General features: G+C 32.7%; 4 protein-coding genes across 7 annotated transcripts; 2 read left to right on the top strand and 2 right to left on the bottom strand.

Moving 5' to 3' along the window:
• The first annotated feature begins 2,418 nt into the window (after positions 1-2,418).
• On the top strand, positions 2,419-4,742 carry LOC17888136 (expansin-A6). Its single transcript, XM_006294782.2, has 3 exons — positions 2,419-2,772; positions 3,025-3,343; positions 4,038-4,742. Exons 1-3 carry the CDS (start codon positions 2,631-2,633, stop codon positions 4,345-4,347), a joined length of 771 nt encoding a protein of 256 aa, XP_006294844.1. The 5' UTR covers positions 2,419-2,630; the 3' UTR covers positions 4,348-4,742.
• A 2,200-nt stretch (positions 4,743-6,942) lies between these two features.
• Positions 6,943-9,366, top strand: LOC17889620 (probable serine/threonine-protein kinase PBL19). Of its 2 annotated transcripts, none has more exons than XM_006294109.2 (4): positions 6,943-7,477; positions 8,120-8,383; positions 8,477-8,599; positions 8,686-9,366. In XM_006294109.2, exons 1-4 carry the CDS (start codon positions 7,040-7,042, stop codon positions 9,247-9,249), a joined length of 1,389 nt encoding a protein of 462 aa, XP_006294171.1. In that variant the 5' UTR covers positions 6,943-7,039; the 3' UTR covers positions 9,250-9,366. The 2 variants fall into 2 exon arrangements, with proteins under 2 accessions (XP_006294171.1, XP_023639511.1); XM_023783743.1 differs by having other exon boundaries at positions 7,317-7,477; positions 8,113-8,383.
• Positions 9,367-9,427: 61 nt separating this feature from the next.
• LOC17889851 (probable serine/threonine-protein kinase PBL10) lies at positions 9,428-11,927 on the bottom strand. 3 transcript variants are annotated; one of them, XM_023783745.1, is made up of 6 exons: positions 11,566-11,927; positions 10,813-11,138; positions 10,596-10,731; positions 10,359-10,501; positions 10,143-10,266; positions 9,428-10,064 (listed from the first exon to the last, which is right to left on the bottom strand). In XM_023783745.1, the coding sequence occupies exons 1-6, from the start codon at positions 11,615-11,617 to the stop codon at positions 9,592-9,594; spliced, it is 1,254 nt and encodes a 417-aa protein (XP_023639513.1). In that variant the 5' UTR covers positions 11,618-11,927; the 3' UTR covers positions 9,428-9,591. The 3 variants fall into 3 exon arrangements, with proteins under 3 accessions (XP_023639513.1, XP_006294292.1, XP_023639512.1); XM_006294230.2 differs by having other exon boundaries at positions 11,575-11,927; XM_023783744.1 differs by lacking the exon at positions 11,566-11,927 and having other exon boundaries at positions 10,813-11,523.
• Positions 11,928-18,053: 6,126 nt separating this feature from the next.
• Positions 18,054-18,708, bottom strand: LOC17887836 (RING-H2 finger protein ATL39). The gene has a single exon (XM_006295679.2). The coding sequence runs from the start codon at positions 18,498-18,500 to the stop codon at positions 18,054-18,056; it is 447 nt and encodes a 148-aa protein (XP_006295741.1). The 5' UTR covers positions 18,501-18,708.
• Positions 18,709-19,590: the final 882 nt, after the last annotated feature.

The following is a 19,590-nucleotide window of genomic DNA, read 5'->3' as shown; positions in this document are numbered from 1 at the left end:
ATGGTCCACGTACGTAGTTTAGTTACTTTTATAAATTTGGTAAAACTTGGGGATGAATGATTTAAAGGATTGTGGAGATGATCACATGGGAGGTTGGAGAAGTCTTGAAGAGCATGCATGGCAAATCCTTTCACTAGCTCTTCTAATTAAAGCATTTGAGTTTTCTTTACAAATTATTTCGAAAATGTCTATTCTTATCATACTTCTTATGTAGTGTCTAGATAAATTTCGACTATTAATACTATTTGATTACGATAAGTTCAAAGTGGTCTAGATCTACCTAAGCTCATTTAAATCCGATGAATAACAAAACCGCTTTAACCCTAACACTTAGAATAATACTTGCTACTTTGCTAGGATATGTAGATATATGCACAACATCATCTAGATTCTAGACAGCCATTAACATTTCTTTTAAAAGACAATGCTTTTATGATAGAACCATGTGAATTTTTTTTCCAAACTACAGTGGTCTTACTGTTACTAAAACTACAATAGGCTCCACAACATGTTCAGCAACCATTTTTAGATATCAAAAAAAGCATATTGCTTTACAAGTCTTAAATGAAAGATAATAAAAGAGACTACCATAATAAAAACGAGATAGAGATATATTGGCTTTCTTGTATTAGCGCGTGCGGCTCGAGACTTCAACATATATTTTTCTTTCTAGTTTCAAGAAACATTAAAGAATTGACTAGTTTTGTTCTTTAGGTGGTGAGTGGTGAGTGGTGAGTGGTAATACTAGTTTGTTTTAACCGGTTTACATGCTCCGATGATTACGGTAATCAAAAGGGACCTACGACGTCGGAGACAAGTACACTTGATAGGATTCCATGTGGTGGTCCCTTTAGGTTTAGTTTAGTTCAACACTCATCATCCAATCCCAAACTTCTTCAATCATACATACATGTTACGATAATATACTCACTCGAGAGGCTAAATTTGTCAAAAGATGATGGACACGATGATCAAAATGTGACAATGTTTGCTTATTTCTAGGTAATCTCTTTTTTTTAGTTATCTATTTCATTTCTAGATTGTATGTATAGTCATACTACGGTTCTACCAAACCGTAACATGTCTTATTGTACGTATGTGCGACAACTTATGACATGGATTTGGTTTTATCAACTTTTTATTGTATTGGCTGATTGTTTTAGTTAAGAGACTATAACAAATGCAATATAAAATATAGTTCAAAACAAATAAGACATCATTGAACTATAAGATTCTCCATCAAAAGTGTATTAGCATTTTGATTTGTCGTTATTGGTTTAGACATTTAGGTTTGTGCATAAAAATAAACTCTTAAGCGAATCAAAAATTCATCGATTCTAACCCAAACCACACTAAAAACTTGAAAACTATGGACACGTATTAACATCGAATAAATCAAACCAAAAATATATTTACATCGAATAAATCAAACCAAAAAAATTATATAACTTGAATCAATCACATATATAATCACAAAAAAAAAAGTTTGATATTTTTATATAGTTCTTTAGCTTCCAAGTAACATATGTACCCCTTTTATTTTCTTATGTCCGTTACGTACGGGCAAATCATGTGTCTTGCAACAAAGGGGAAATTATGCTTAAGTAAAGAATTAGGTCTGATACTAATACAATAATTAACAACTTCATTATGCTGATGTATAATTTTTTTTATTTAAAAAGTATCAGGAGTTGTCCAAGATTATTTATCAGTATATATCAAAGTAGAAAACTCGTATTTCACATACAGCTTTTGAACATACAAAAATATATCATCATAATTACGTAATATCATCATCACTACAAACATTATAGGCACAAAGAAAGGAAATGCATTAGTGCTATTTTTTGGATCTAGTTACAACTTTCTGCTCATACTTTTGACTAATTTGGCGAAAATATATCGTAAAATCGTCCGGCGAATGAGCTATTCGACGACTTCACTCTTCCGAGTAATTAATCGGGTGTTAAAAACCCGAATCGCTCTTTGGTTAATCAGTTAAACAAAACGGTATTACCATAACTGTTTTTTCTTAGAAACCAAATTTTTTACATAGCACATTGTACTATAAAATACAAAATTCGTTAATACTAAAATTCAATAACACATTCAATAGTGTTATCAATAAGTCCATCCATATCAAAGGGCGATATTGATAGCAACTAAAGAGTGGTCATCCCAACGCGCTTCAATGGAGCGTAGTGAGATAGATGATCTTTACTTAGATCTGAGTGGAGAGGAGTAACATCATCTTTATCCGTACATCTTGAACTATGATTGGGTGGTATGAACCACGCAATACCAACCACGAGTGGCCTTAGCCGTAAGACATCTTCTATTAGCAAGACACAATATAGAGGGCAAAGCGCAAAAGACCCAACATTTAATAAATCGATTTGTACGCATGACTTTTTGTACATAAGACATACTCACTATATAGTATAGAAATAGTTTTTACATACAAATATGTGAATGTTACAATTGTATATGCTTTATTGTAATTTTTATATATACACCTCTCTCCTCCACAACTCTTCCCTACACACAATATGAAACACTCGCTCCAATAAAAATCTCTTCTTCTTCCTCTGCCTCTTTCTCCCAAAAGCTCTCTCTCTCTGTCTCTCGTAATGTCGATGTTGGGTTTGGTTTTATTGGTTCTTAACGTTCTTGCATTGTCTGAAGCAAGAATCCCTGGAGTTTATAATGGTGGTGGTTGGGAAACTGCTCATGCCACTTTCTATGGCGGCTCTGATGCTTCTGGCACCATGGGTATGTCTCTATACTCTTCTCTTTCATCAAATTCGTTCATTTTCATCAATCTAAACCTAAAGTTCCCATCTTTATTTGTAACCACATTGTCAAAATTTGAGTTTTTACTTCAAAGGTTTCAGCTTTAATACAAACCCAAACATAAAGTTTCTATCTTTCTTAAACCACATTGTCAAATTAACGATTTTGTTTTAACTTCTTGATTATACTCCTCAAAGGTTTAATTTTTTGCTCTGTTTTTGTATTTCTCAGGAGGTGCTTGTGGTTATGGTAACTTATACAGCCAAGGCTACGGTGTGAACACGGCGGCTCTAAGCACGGCTCTATTCAACAATGGTTTTAGCTGTGGTGCTTGTTTTGAGCTCAAATGCGCAAGTGACCCAAGATGGTGCCATTCTGGTAGCCCTTCGATCTTCGTCACGGCGACCAACTTCTGTCCTCCTAACTTCGCTCAGCCTAGTGACAATGGCGGCTGGTGTAACCCTCCTAGGCCTCACTTCGATCTCGCTATGCCTATGTTCCTCAAGATCGCTGAGTATCGTGCTGGAATCGTCCCCGTCTCTTTCCGCCGGTAAGAATTTACAACTTTTAGAGATGAGAAACTGTGTTAAGGGTTTAGATTAGGGTTAACTATAGTAGATTATAAAGTTTGGGGTGTGAGACCTTAATATTAGAAGTATTTGGGAATGAAGTTGAGAAGTCTCAGTCCTGACTAAATGAACAAGTGAGGTTAATGTCGGCAGAATTAAAAGTCTTAGGGTACTAGTTAAGAAGTCTTTCTTATAGATTCTGAACGACTGAGGTTAATTTCAATAGGATTCAAAATTTATGGTACTGAAATCAACATTTTAGAAATACTAGGATGCAGTTTGTGAAGTTTGTTCTGAATAATTAGGGTTAAAGTGTAGAATTAAAAATGTAGGGTGATTGTTCAAAAAAAAAAATGTAGGGTGTGAAACATAACATTTTAAAACTAAAGGGGTATAGTTGAAAAGTCTTTGTCTTTTTGATTCTTGGCGCGAGTCGGTGCAGCATTAATGTCGGGTCTCTCGTACCAAAAATTTACCAAATCTAAAAGATCTTATTGTTCTGCAAAAAGACGGAACTGTCCTTAGAACAATCCCCTTTTTACCTTATCAGTACCACTCGTTGATAAAAGTCAATACCAACAATAATGTAAAAACTGTCTTTTAGTCAAACAACGCGTTTTCTCCTGAAATGACGAAACTAACCTTTGTACATTTTGTTTTTAATTTACACAACAGTGTGCCTTGCCGGAAGAGAGGTGGTATAAGGTTCACGATCAACGGCTTCCGTTACTTCAACTTGGTTCTAGTCACGAACGTCGCGGGAGCCGGAAACATCGTGCGGCTAGGCGTGAAAGGAACACACACTTCGTGGATGAGCATGAGCCGTAACTGGGGACAAAACTGGCAGTCGAACTCGGTTTTGGTCGGTCAGTCGCTTTCGTTTAGAGTTACGAGCAGTGATCGTAGAAGCTCGACGTCGTGGAACATTGCTCCGGCGAATTGGCAGTTTGGTCAGACCTTCATGGGAAAGAACTTCAGAGTTTGAAAATGGGCAAAATCGGAATGTCATCTATCTTCTAATTATGATTATTACTATTAGAATTTCTAGCCGAAGGCATTATTACTTTATTAGTAGTAATTTGGGAAATTTTAATATAAATATAAATATATTATATTTTTACATGTTTTTTTAAGAGACCACTAAAATTCCAATTTTTCTTACATCTGATGGTTTTTTTTATATATGCTTGTGATGTGTTTGTTGGAGAGTGTGAAAGTGGTTTTTTAGTGTGTGGGGTGTTAAATGTTTATTTAGTAAACTTTTGGGGTGAAATTAGAAGTTTAGTAAAAGTAGAAGGAGCCTATCTTTGTAATGCTTCTTGTAGACCTCTTATATTGTAATTTATATATAAATTTGGGTATGTTATGGTTTATTATCTTTATTTTTTCTGGAAACAAAAGTGAAGTTCAATTTAGAATTTAGAACAAAAGTAAATTATTTTTATTGATATATTAAACTTAAAAGTTAGAATAAAACTAAGGAATTTTATTCATTGGCGCTGCTATAAGTCAATCTTTTGTTATTGTTGACAAAAAAAAAAAAAAAGAATTTTTATTCATTGGCTATAAATATTTGAGTTATCTAAGAAAAAAAATTGTGTTGGGTGCCTTGGAACTGAATGGTGGATGATAAGAAAATACCAAATAAGAAAATGAGGAATAAAATGGATGATAGTGAAATTTTGTACACAACCAACGAGATAATTAAGAAAAGTATTATTTTATGTTGTTTTTTTTTTTTTTCTTGAGCCGAACCCATGCCATCCAATCTAAATTTTGGTTATTAGGTTTTTCATATATTTTATAATAAATTTTAAAACTAGAAGATAATATTTGAATTATAAGACAGTACAAATATTGAAAATAAAGAAAATGAAGATGAGTTTCATTGTTAATAAGTAAATAACAAATGAATAATACATATTGGATATAGTTTTTGTTTGAGTGGGTTAGAACATAATTTATTTTAGAGCATTTTTTTTAACGTCTCGTTCATGATACTTATTCTTATTTATATATTTTTATATATGGTTGGCTTTTATTTCCTTGTTTTTGTAATTTACCTTTAGACAAATGTTTAAGTTGGGATTACTCAATTAATTACCAAGAAAGGAAACAACATCTTGTAAAAGTGAGGATTGAGGCACAACAAATTAAATAAAGAAATAGCTAATAATTTAATTGCTTTTGAATAATTCATCACCAAATTTTTAATTTTTCTCACTTTCATTAGTTCTTATTTTCTTAAATATTTCAGGAAGAATGAAATAGCAAGAAACATTATGATGTTTATGACAAAAAGGAAATGTCTAGAGTATTTTTGTACAAACCAACATTTTAAATTACTCACCCATCTTGGTTATTGGTGTTTTGTTATGATATTTTATGATGAATTTCAGTTTTATGGTGACATATGTACCTATGTATTTCCACTATATAAAGTTGGTAATAATCGGTGACCAAAAAAAAAAAAAAAAAAAGTTGGTAATAATCATTAATAAAGAATTGTTATAATTTTTTTCTTATGATGAGTTAAAGTGTCAAAATTTGAACCATATATATACTAGTATAGTTTGATGGTTACAAGATACAATTTTTAGTTTAAAATTCAGTAAATGATTTACTTCATAAAATCATGTAGATTATAGTCAAAAGTAATATAAAACTACAAGAAATTATAATCAAAATTTTTTTTTTCTTTAAAAAACATTATTTCATCTACCTTACTCAACGTACTACTTGTTTTATTATGCCATCTCTGCCAAAATCAGTTGTGCTATGTTTTATGATGGTAGATCTGGAAGGCTGTAGAATAAAGAAGAAAATAGTTTTTAAAAATCAATATGTTTAAAAAGAGGATAATGAAATGCATATTTTTAAATTATAGTAAAATACTTTTAAGATACAAGATACCAAGTTTTTCTAGTATAATGAATTTATATTTTCTTAATATATTAATAAGACAGTATTACGTTAATTATTACTATATAAAGTAAATGTATATTTTTTTTTTCCATAAATGTTAATCATATCTAAAGCTGATAATGAAATCTAAATTTTTAGGTTTTTAAGAAGAGAAATATATTGAAAAATAGATCGACTAATTCAACAAACAACAATAACAAAAATTGAAAATCAATAGTATATGTTGGTCAATCCTAATTACAAGACTGGTTCAAAAATCAAAATCTTGGTGCTGCATGCATAATTGAATATTAGCTTCTACTACTTTTCTTCCAATACATATATCACAAAATTTTCATTTATATGCATGTTTATGGTTGTTGATAAAACTATATATTTATGATCACCTAAAAAAACTCGTGTATCAATAACAATTTTTTTTTTTGTAATTAGAACTTCCTCTTTAAAATTCATTAATGTAGTCTACTTAAACTTTGTATTTCACACATACATTTATATTTAAAAGACTCTCTGTTGTTTATTACTCGTTGTGAGCAAACTAATTTGGTTGTAAGTTAGGTCAAGTTAAGTCAAGAAAAGTTAGATCTCTCAGATCGACGATGATAAATTTCGACACGTCATCAAAGATAAGTTAAAACAAGTCACATCAGAGAGTCAGATCATTACCCATTCGACTTCAAAGTATCATCTTCTTCAAAAAGTCTTCATTTTTATTTTGGTTGACTTGGTCGGATTTTGTGGGAAGAAGGAAGATGAAGTGTTTTCACTTCACCAATGGCGACAAGCGAGGAACAACAACAACAACAATCGATGAAGGAGGAGGAGACAGTGTCGTTTCGAGAGCTTCAAGACTCTCATGGGCTCGGTCTCTAAGCGTAGCATCATCAAGCACTTCTGACCCAACTCGGAGGTCTGAGTTTGACTCAGACTGGAGTCTCTCACCGGACAGAATTGGTTTCCCTAGACCGTTGAGTCAACGTTGGATCGGTGGGCTTGTTGCTGAGAACGATCTAAAGGTGTTTACTTATAAAGAGCTGAAATTGGCTACTAAAGGGTTTAATAGAGGTCTTCTGATTGGTGAAGGAGGGTTTGGTTGTGTTTATAGAGGCATAGTTGATGTATCAGACTCTAATGGTTTTGATTCGAAGGTTCATGTTGCTGTTAAACAGCTTAATCGTCAAGGTTTACAGGCATGACTCTAATCTTTGACTCTGTTCTGTTCTGCTTCAATTAGTCTTGTAAAGGTTTCAACTTTGAAACCAAATTGATTCAAGAATAGGTAAACCGGAAAAGGAGAAACTTTTTTACTTTGTGGTTTTGTGATTGAGTTTTTGAATTTTGTGTGTTTGTGATTGGATTTGATGTTGTTGTTGTGTGTTTTTTTCTTGTGGTATATCTTTGTGTGTGTGCAGAACAAGAATGTTTTACAGGCATGACATTTTTGATACTGTTCTGCTTCAGTTAGTTCCGTAAAGGTTTCAGTTTGAACGAAATTGATTGAAGAAACGTTTTTAAGCTGGTCTAGTAAGAACTTTACTTTGTGATTGATTCTTCGAATTGTGTATGTTGTGATTAGGTTTCTTGTTATGTGTGTTTTGTCTCTTCACTCTGTTCTGCTTCATTAGTCCCGTAAATGTTTCATTTTGATGAGCTACAAGCAAATTTGAAACCTAATTGATTGAAGAAACAATAAACCGTAGAAGAGGAAACGTTTTGGTTTCATCTTGCAGGAACTTTGTGGTTTTTGATTGAATAGTAAATTGTGTTCGTGTGATTAGATTTCTTGTTCTTGTGTGAGTGATTGAATATTTGTTTTGCGTTCTAGTGTTCAGGGGCATAAAGAATGGATCAATGAGGTGAATTTTCTAGGTGTAGTGAATCATCCAAATCTTGTGAAGTTAGTTGGGTATTGTGCTGATGATGATGAAAGAGGGATGCAACGGCTTCTAGTTTATGAACTTATGTGCAATAAAAGCTTGGAGGATCATCTCGTAGGCCGAGTTGTGGCTGTATCCCTTCCGTGGATGACGAGGTTAAAGATTGCTCAGGACGCTGCTCAAGGCTTGGCGTATCTTCATGAAGAAATGGATTTTCAGGTTAAGACTTTGCATTTCACTCCCCTACCTACAATTTATGACCGTTTTGTGTTTGTGTTCTGAGTATTTTTTTGGTTCTTGTAAATTATTTAGCTGATTTTTCGAGATTTCAAGTCTTCAAATATCTTGCTTGACGAGAGATTTGGTGCTAAGCTCTCGGATTTTGGATTAGCTAGGCAAGGACCTCCTGAAGGACTTGGTCATGTGTCCACTTCAGTATGTATTTGTTGGAGCATTCTTTGTCTTCTGAACATAACATATCTTGAAGACTTGAAGTCTTTAACTCTGTCTTGTTTTGGAAGGTTGTAGGTACAGTTGGTTACGCAGCTCCTGAGTATGTACAAACTGGGAAATTGACGGCAAAAAGTGATGTTTGGAGCTATGGGGTAGTTTTGTATGAACTGATCACGGGAAGACGAGCAATAGACAGAAATCGACCTCGGGGGGAACAGAAGCTTCTAGAATGGGTGAAACCTTATGTGTCAGACTCGAAGAAATTCCATGTGATTGTGGATCCTCGGCTCGAGGGACAGTGCTACTGTATGAAGTCTGTTCAGAGAGTAGCTGCTTTAGCAAACAAATGTCTAGTGAAGCAACCAAAATCACGGCCTAAAATGAGCGAAGTTGTTTCACTTCTTGGACGCATCATCGATGAAGAAGCAGAAAACGTTCCTCACCCAGTTGCTGATGAAACAGGAGAGATCATCAAAGCTGAGGTAAATAGAGACCTTGAGCCTGAGCTGAAGAAGCAAGGGAGTAATTACCGTAAGAAGGTTCTTGAGCTCAGGGATAAGATGAACTTAAACAAGTCGCTTTCAAAGCTAGACTGGCGAAACTGGACACCAGGACTGGTCAGAACATGGTAGATTAGTGTCTTTGCTGTATATAAATTTCTTAGCCAAAGAATTTAAAGTAACTAACACCAAAGAAACTGCTTCTTGTTTGTTACTATCAAATTGTTTTGATGTGCATTTGCTTGTATATATGGTTTGGAAAGCATCTGTCATTTTTCTCATTTCCTTTTACATCTAGCAGAGCTTGAAGTTGAAGACAAGAGAGATCATTTTTATGTCAAGTCAAATCTCGCACTACAAAGATCAATTGTCAAATCTCGCGTAGTGTAAACGAGCAATGAACTGAATCCTTTCGGTACATAAGCAGACGCAAAACTGTACATCTGAACTAAGCAGAACATCATCATTTCTTACTCAGACAAACAGAGGCGAATTGGATGGGCGTGGATAAGCAGTAGCTATGACACCGACCGCGGTTTGCCGAGCAAAACCTGCATTTGGTTTTTGGTTGATAGCAACACTATCGCTTCTCCTACGCATTCGTCTTTCGACCTTATCGACGTTTCTTCCTCCTGCTTCATTCAAAGTTTGGATGTGTTCAAGGTGAGCAACAACCTCGTTCATGTTTGGCCTCAGCTTTATCTCGTATGTGAGGCATCTGAGCACCAGAGTAGCTACTTTACATGCTTCTTCCATTGAGTATTGATCTTGTAAACGGTTGTCGATAACTCGGAATAACTTCCTTTTGTTTGCAAGTAACGGTTTTGCCCATTCCACCAGCTTTTGCTCTCCTGGTGGACGGTTCTTGTCTACAACTCTCCGTCCAGACAACACCTCCAAAAGCACGACACCGTAGCTATAGACATCACTTTTGGTTGTTAAATGACCTAAGGAAAGTAAAAGAGTCAGTAGTCATCAGAAAGAAGTTCATCAAATCATAGAGAGAAATGATTCTTGAGACTAACCAGTCGCAAGGTATTCAGGAGCCGCGTATCCGTAAGTACCCATGATTCGCGTAGAGACATGGCTTTTATCTCCAGTAGGTCCATCTTTAGCCAATCCGAAATCAGAAAGCTTGGCATTGTAATCCTGTGATCATCATGTCAAAGACAAGGGTTAACATAAAGCCTTAAACTTTCACAACTTTGTTCATCAACATCAAGCGGATATATCTCTATTACCGAATCAAGAAGTATATTCGAAGTTTTGAAATCGCGGTATATGACACTAGTCTCGGCGTTGTGAAGAAAAGCAAGGCCTTTCGCAGCACCAAGAGCAACTTTCAACCGGAGAGTCCAAGATAAAGGTTGGAAGTAAGAACCTCCTGCAACCACAAGAAACAGAATTTAAGTACTCAAGATACGTTTTCGAATCAATCAGAATACATAAAGACTGAGTGAGAGTGAGAGAGATAATACTTCTGAATAGATGATTCTCTAAGCTTCCACGAGGCATGAACTCGTAAACAAGAAGACGATGCTCATCCTCTAAGGAATAACCAATCAGTTTCACAAGATTAGGATGCGAAAACTGCCCCAAGTAATTCACTTCCGCCTGCAAACAACAACAATAATCAAGAATCTGCAAATCTTGATCACACTTCAAGAAGATCAAAATATAGAAGTTTGAATTTACCAGCCATTCTTGGTGACCTTGCCAACCATCTTGGTTAAGCTTTTTGACAGCAATAACCACACCGGTCCCTGGTTTAGAAGCAGTGAGAGTCTGCTCATCGATCCATCCTTTAAAGACAGAACCAAATCCACCTTCACCAAGAACACTATCTGGTCTGAAATTCCTAGTAGCTGCTTTGAGCTCAGCAAAAGTGAAACTTTTGAGGTTTGGAGATTGCAAGATCTCTCCTTCTGTTCTTGGGTTTGTTCTGATAGACACAGAAGAGCCTTTGCTTCCCATACTTTGTGAATCATTAGCCTCTGAACTCATATACTTCGGACTCGCACCTATGCAACAACCAAACACATAGTTTACATACAAAAAGACGTTAGATTTCACTTTTTGTCCCAATCCCATTTTTGTTTCTCTCTAAAAGAAAAGATCAGACAAAAGTAAAGTAAAAACAACTCTGATTTGTTTAAACAACAATGAAGCGTGAATAAACCAAACACCCCAAACAAAAAAAGACAAAGTTTCAGATAATTAATCAATTATACTAAGAAAAACCTTTGACAGATTTGTCAAAACATTAAGCCTAACTTTAAAGTTAAGTCCTTCTTATATCCTCCAACCACCATAAAACCTAACCTCTAATTGAAATAAAAATTAACAAACAAAATCTAATTTAAGACCCTACTTAAAATACCAACTTATAAAAAAACCTTGAAATTGTATTAAAAAAAATCAACTCTTTCTTGTTTTGCAATGAAGTACCTTGCTTACCTGGACTCACAGCTTTAATCTGAGCACTCAAGCAAATCCCCATGATTCTTTGAGGAGAAACAAAACAAAACAAAACCCTTTTGGTATCAGAGACTAAAGATCAGAAAAGGTTTAAACTTTATCAATGGAAATTGGAAAGATTTAAACTTTATGAATTGGGAAGTTGAAGAAGCAAGAAAACAGATCAAATTGTGAGGATAAAAAAAAAAACTGTTTTTGTTTTTTGGGTGAGTTTAAGAGGATAAATGAGAGAGAGGAACTCAAAATTCTTGCTTACATATTTGATTTGTCAACCAAGAAATAGAGTAGAGAGAGAGAGAGATAGAGAGAGAGAAGAGTATTTGCAAATTTTGGCTGAGCAAGTAGCTGAAAGAGAGAAAGTGAAAGGAGTTGGGGAGGTGGCATTGATGGCGAAACCGGTCCCGCCTTTATATCTCTTTATTCTTTTTCAAATCATTTTTGTCTTAGTCTTCGTCAATTTTGTGTTTTTTTTTTACATTTGAAGAATATGATTGTCCAAGACTCCAAGTCTTTTAGATGTTACAATGTATTTGAACTTTTGCAAAAAGAACATTCTTATGTATTTGTGGGTGATATTTTTTTCGATTTTTGATCAGCTTCGTTTATGTGATTGATGTTTTTCGAGAAGTTATGTTTTGCTCCTATCGTTTTGAAGATTCTAACTTAAACATTTCTTGACTTATCAACATTGTCGTCGCTTCTGGAATTAAGTGATCTTGGTTACCATGTTTTGAAGTTTATAGTTTAATTTATGGTTTCAAAAGATCGGTCCTCATCGTATTACGAAAAAATAAATATTATTTTTGAGTTGACCGTAAACATTTTTGATAAATCTCATTCGATTATGTTTTTCTATAGTTTTCTTTTAGTTTTTTTTTTTTACAGTTAGTTTCGTGTTCTTTTTGATTTCTAAACACTAAACAGTGAGGTAGTATTGTAAACAGTGATATATTTATATGGAATTCATAAGTATTGTCTTAATTGTATAATAACACCAGAGAAATTTATAAATCAAATCATATTTCTCAACTCTCAATGAAAATAAACATGCATGGCTGTAAAAATATTATAACCACGTGAAGTAAACAGCTTACACGGCGGTCCAATCGTTTATCCGCCGTTGAATATTCCAATTTAGACATATAACGTCACGATGCCTTAACCTGAGTTTGACTCATGTCGGCCAAGTGTCCAAATCCCACATTTAATTTGCTCTTCTTCGATCATTCAATCCCGACCACAACATGTTCAACCATAAGTACATTACTACCACTAGTTATGTGTTTCTATGTTTGATCATATATCATAGGTAGTAATAATATTTTTCTTGGTCTCTGATTTCTGAACACGACTATAGGCACCTGAACAAAAGTAAAAAGCTTACACTATAACTACTTTTCTCATTTGCTTTTTACGTGAACATATTAAACCAAAAAATATACTTTTACGTGACCATTTTGATACTATTCCACCGGTACTAAACGATACTATGTTCAATTGTTTCAAAATATTATATTGTGAAAGGTCTACGTTACAAATAAATAATTGTAAAAGGAATCAAAACCTATTAGATTAGCCATTTTTTAAAGCATTTTGATCCAAACTCTTTGTTCGGATACGAATGAACGGTGAAGAAAGAAGAAGAGGACACGAGCAAGTGAAAAATATAGACTTATGTCTCGTTGACCATATCTTGTGACCTATAAAATCTTAAAATATATTCCAACCACAAAATCTCTAATATTTAAAACGAATATTGGGTTTTTTTTTCTGTAACAAAAAAAAATTTCTGTATTATTATTTTTTATACAAAAGAAAAGTTTATTCTAGTAAAGATTGTTGTCTACCTTAAAAAATTATTCAAAATTATTATATATGGTTTGACCAAAAAAAAATTATTATATTGTTTGTTAGCTAATGAATTTCTCAATGAAGATGATACAAAACATTTATCAAAAATAATAAATACAAAAAACATTTGTTAAAAAATAATCATCATGAGAAAGTCAAGTTTTCATAAAGGGTTCGTGGTTAGTGGACTAATTATATATTTGGTTCAATTAGCAGTAGTATTAAGAAAATGTATTATTTTGCCAGAAAGATTAAAACAGTGCCCGTGATAGTATCTAGCTAGCTATCAATGTAAACCTAACGCCCACGTTTGTTGTCAGTCGTCACATTGTAAAACAGTAAAAGATTTGCTTTATTTCAATCTTTTTGATTTAATCATATCTTAATAAAAAAAAAATATCAGTATGTACTTTACAATACCACAAAAGTCTCGTGCAAATTTATTACCACGATTAACTTAAGAGCTTATTATAAAACTAGGCATTATTTTGCTTCTAACTTCGAATTTAGGTATTGCAACAAGCAAAGCACTAAAAAAATAAGAAAACCAACTGTACATGACATTATTGCCCCGGATGTTTTAAGCGGCATAAGAGACTGACGTTATCGAAATTAGGCAAGTTGTTAAACGAAGATAATTTTTTCATGAACGGGAAATCATCTACAATGGCGCACATGAATTTATGCCAATCATGTGGACTAGAAGTAAGCTACGAGAGTTAGTTTTAGGTTATTTAGGGTCTGTGGTGAACTCCACAGTATTAGATGAAACAGAGAGAACTAAACCCAGAGTTAGTAGCTACTAAACCCAAGTAGAACCTATAACTTTGATTTTAGTATAGCAAAACTAGTTAGTATAAAAACATATCATTTTAACGTAGATTATTTGAGTGAAAAAATATTCACTAAAACCTAGTCTAAGAGACTAAACAACCCAATCAAAATTAGTCATGTCATTTAATTAAATAAATTAAAATAATTAATATTTATAAACCTAAAACAAAATTTAATTTATAAACTCTCCAATTTAATTTTGTTTAATAACAAAATCTAAACTCTAACCACTATTTTATCAATCCAAAATTAGATATAATATCGTTTAATTACAAAATCTAAACCCTAACCACTATTTTATCAACCCAAACCAAAATATAATCTCGTTTAATCACAAAATCTAAATCCTAACTACTATTTTACGAACCCAAACCGAAATATAATCTCGTTTAATCACAAAATCTAAATCCTAACTACTATTTTACGAACCCAAACCGAAATATAATTTTGTTTAATTACAGAATATAAACCCCAACAACTATTTTATCAATCCAAACCAAAATATAATTTTGTTTATTTATAAAATCTAAACCCTAACCACTATATTATAAACCCAAACCAAAATATAATTTTATTTATTTATAAAATTTAAATCCTAGCTACTATTTTATCAACCCAAATTGAATGTAATTTTCTTAATAAAAATCTTACAAAAAGTTTTCCTTAATTTGTTTTATTTTATTAATTTTAATTTTGATTTATTTTTAAACAGAAAATGATATGGCATATTATTGTATTTTGATTGATTAATTAAGAATAGATGAAAATCCAAGTATTTTTCAAGAATTAAATAGTATGGGAGATTGAATAGATTTGTGAAAGCAGAATGAGTTCTACTGTGTATTTTCTTTGAGTGGACATCATCTTTTCACAACAATTTTTTTTTTATATAACCCAAATAATTTTGAGTGTTTAATCAATTTTGTCGTATGTGGAAACTGGAAAATCATTAGTGTAACAAAACCATTAGCATCAACCATTGAGTATGAGTTGTATGATGCCATATATTAAGGATAATATAGTAATTTTCGAAAACCCAAGTACCTAAATCTGAAGTTCAGTAGGCACAGTACTTCTTTCCGAAAGGCATCCGTATTTCTATACTTTTTTTGTAAATAACTCTTAAATTAACTGAGTAACCGATATCGAACTATTGAAACTAATTTTACTATTTGCAACAGTGTCAAATGTAAAAGATACTAATTTTGTGAGGATCCAATAACCATATAGTTGATGACAGGATTATGAAACAACTTGTCTAGCAATAATCTCCACAGTTGATCCAATGTTCAAATCTTTCTATACTAATTTTAGCGAAAAAATGGCATAAACTTGTAAGCTTTTATAACCTCTATCGCAAAAAGAAAAAATGGTATAAAACTTAACATAAGAAAAAAAATTATTCGATATTATATTTCACATCCGTAAAATAGATATATCATATGTTATCTAAGATGATAATCGTTTTAATATGTTGCCGATTAATTTTTGTTGAAAGATGCCTAATCACGTAGTCCGTACGTTTCGTTTGTGCAAAAAAAGAAAAAGCAAACCAACGAGAATAGACTATTGTGGGTTTTTGGTTGAGTGTTAATCATAATTTATTGAGTCCATTTTTTTTCCAACTTGAAGAGGATTCTTGATTGATCCATCACTAATTAATGACTATTATGATCGTCGCCATCAAGTGTCAATTTTAACAGATTATAGTAAATCAACAAATATGTTGAATGAGTGATCTCATGAAGTTATCATATTAAGAAAAGGGATCACTTTATGTCATAGAAAATTAAGACTATATAGTAAAAAATAAACGACATTTTCCAAATAAGTATAATAATACATTAATACCAATCAATCGTTGAAATTATGAGCAAGAAAAGTCAATAGAGTGATTTTGATGTGTCTTTTGATTGCAATACGATAAGCTTCAAAGAAACTAGCTAAGCTAATGCTCTTTTTATACCATTGATTTTCTAAATTTTTCTATAACAATGCAAAGCCAGCTATTTTTTTTTTTTTTGGTAGAATGCAAAGCCAGCTATTTAGTTGACTAAGCTGCACTTAACCGATTTAACTTTGAACTAGTGTCTTCCTTATTAATGATTAAGTTTGAAAAAAAGTCAAAAACCAATCGAGTGCAACCAAAACGGCCTCGCAAAATGTAAGCATTTTCATGTAATAATTGTCTAAACCAATATGAAAATTTTAGTAATATATATATATATATATATTACTAAAGTTACAAATCCGCTGTCATCTAATATGATACAAGGCAGATGGCCGGCTGTTGACTTTTAAGGTTCCGACCTTTAATTTCTCATCGTATAAACATTTTCATTTTTCATTTTCGTCACGGGTCGGTCGATCTTAAAATATCAGTTTTATATGTGCATGTACTTGTATGTAGCTCGTGACTATTCATGAGATAAAGACTTTGATGCTTTTAAGTTTTGACCTAAAAAAAAGTTGCATGTGTAGAAGAGGTCTGAAGTCAGCTTATATGTATATTATATAGCCTGATATATATGTATATTCTCATGATATATTTGATAAAATCATAACTCCCATTTGCATTTGTAAGCCAACGTCCATTTATTTCCTTTCATAAGCCAAAAAAGTTGTAACTATAACTATATCATGGTAAAGATTAATCTCATTAGTAAACAAAAACTTGACTAATGCTTCAAGCTATCATTGTGAGTTGTGACGTGCTCTATGCTCCAACGTCGCAACAAAATGTTTCCGACAGAGCTATCTAATCTAACAGTTCACTCCAATAAGAACGGCACTATTCACCAAATCTAACTAGATTTACTTAACATTCACAAACCAAAATACATATATGGAACGTACGAAACACTTGTTTCGGTCAATAGAAGTCTAGTTTTTTTAATAATCGACTTATCACATCAAACTTAACGAACACATTAAACTTACCACATTGGTTTTTGTAGCTTATAAAATAGGATGTGATCATCTAGAAGCTAGGACTAGGAGGTGTTGACGAAGAACATTTTGAGAAATAAATGTAATTGAGAAGTCAAACAAATTGTGGGAGCAAGTATGTCAAAGTGATTTATGATGTCAGCATATTGATATGATCTAAAGAGAGACTTGACTCTTGAATTGAATCTTTCAAAATTGATGATCATGATATATATAATCCGTACGGTTCACATGTACTTTGGTAGTTTTTGTTTTGTACAAATGTCAACGCCGAAATTTAAATATTTTAGGAGGCAGGTTAGGTTAGGGGGAAGAGTTGTCAATTAAACAAAACTAATTAAGGAACTTAGAAAAATTCATGATACGAAAACAAATTCATATATTTTGTGGGCTTCACTTGATGGAAAGCCTCGGCCCATGAGTCATATTTAGTAGCCTTTTTATTCTCTTTTACTTGGGGTTTACAAGTTTTTGTAATATTTCAATGATGAAAATATATTTTATTAATAAAATTTTATTAATCAATATAATTAACACGTAAAATTGTCAGAATTTTATACTAAGAAAACTCAAATGAAACTTTTTGATAATTCGATCTTATAAAAGTTTGATTTTTATTATTCGGTCCATTTCTATAAATCTATAATTTGATTTTTTTTTTCCTTCAAATTATGTACATTTACATACATACACGATTCAAAGACCCAGGTAGAAATTACAAATTCCTAAATCCCAAATAACAGTAAAAATATCGAATTTGGGATCAAACCGGATCGAACCGAATATTAAACCACTAATCTCTCTCATCCTTTGGCCCTTTCTCTCTACCAATCACCAAACCACTGAAACGGTGCTCTACAAACCGGACACGTCAGCTTATAAAAACACCACGAATCAATACACTCCACGTGGAACACGTGTTTGCATCTCACAAGAACTCTAACGACGTCGTTTACTTTAAAATCCTCCAAACAAATCACGCACATGTCTGCTCTAACTCCGTCACCGTCACCACAACCACCATCTCCTCCGCCGCATTTCGTGAGTCTCACGGCGGGTGGTAACGGCTCTCCGGCTTCTTCGTCGCCGATTTCCTCCTTCGGTAGCTTCGGGTACATTACAAAACAGAGGAGAATGATCGAACCGTAAAAAAGAACGATGAAGACAATACATAGAAGTCTCAACGCAATTGATTCGGATTCTGTCACCACCGCCGCCATCTCCGGCGATGAAGCAACCGCCACGTAATCACCACAACAACTTGATTCCATTTTTTTTAATATTTGAAAATAAAATTGAAAATTTTGTGAAGTTGATTTGATTTGAGGATGGCATAGTGAGATGTTCTTAAATATAAGATTATAATATTTGTTTGATTAGTGTTAATTACGATTAGTGTGATGAACTGGTTATTAAAAAAACTGAATTAACGTAATTTGGTTATAGTTTTGTGGAGAGAGAGGTGGCGGGAAGGATTAAGTGGAGAAATATTGGAGGTGATTAAATTGTTAATTAGAAGTTAGGATTTTTAAGTGTATTATGAGTTTTTGATTAATTGTAATGAACCTTGAGAAAAAAACTGATTTTAAATTAAGGATTTCCGCAGTTTTGTTTGTTTTTTTATCTGGAGTTTCACTACATATTCTTTTAAAATATATCGTTTAGCCCCCAAAACAATAAAAGTATTTTTGACGTAATTTTACAGTGTTGATTGGTTTTGTTGTTATTAACCGCAGACAATTACGATTGATTGTTAACGATTGATAATAATCATAAAAACCATTTTTATACTTGTCATATCCAAACTATATAAAGAGTTCATTCGATAAAAATATTTTTTTGTTATTTTTAACTATTTATCAAATTTTATATTATATTTATTTATAACTTAGTTTTCTCTCTCAAATTTTTTGGAGAGGGAAAGCTATTGTTTATGTTTTCCGACGAAACTTATCGTCGGTTTTTTTGTCTCTGGCTAAGTCTGTTTTACCTTTCTCGTTTAAGTGCGATTTTTTTAATGAGATTTTGTGTTTTTTATTTTTATATTTTTTTTCTCTTTTTTTTGTAAAACTCCAGAAACTACCTAAAAGCCTTTTCTCGTTGACAACCATTCCGAGATAGAATTTCATTTGAACTATTTTCTTGATTGGCTTTTTTTCCTTGGTGCTGCTTGCGCTAGAATTTCTAAATTTAGTTAGTAGGGAGATGTTGGCAGAAGAAGGTGAACTTTCGTAAAAGCTGACGCTCGATTTCATTCATAAGGAAAGTACTTAAATTGCAAAAACGTTTTGGGTGCATTATGTAGTAGTAAAAATTTGTTGCATCCTTGAAGTAAAAAGAGCGATTTTATTCGCCGGAAAA

Source organism: Capsella rubella, unplaced genomic scaffold, assembly GCF_000375325.1.
Source record: "Capsella rubella cultivar Monte Gargano unplaced genomic scaffold, Caprub1_0 scaffold_4, whole genome shotgun sequence".
Lineage (NCBI taxonomy): Eukaryota > Viridiplantae > Streptophyta > Magnoliopsida > Brassicales > Brassicaceae > Capsella > Capsella rubella.
This window is presented reverse-complemented; position numbering and strand designations above follow the sequence as displayed.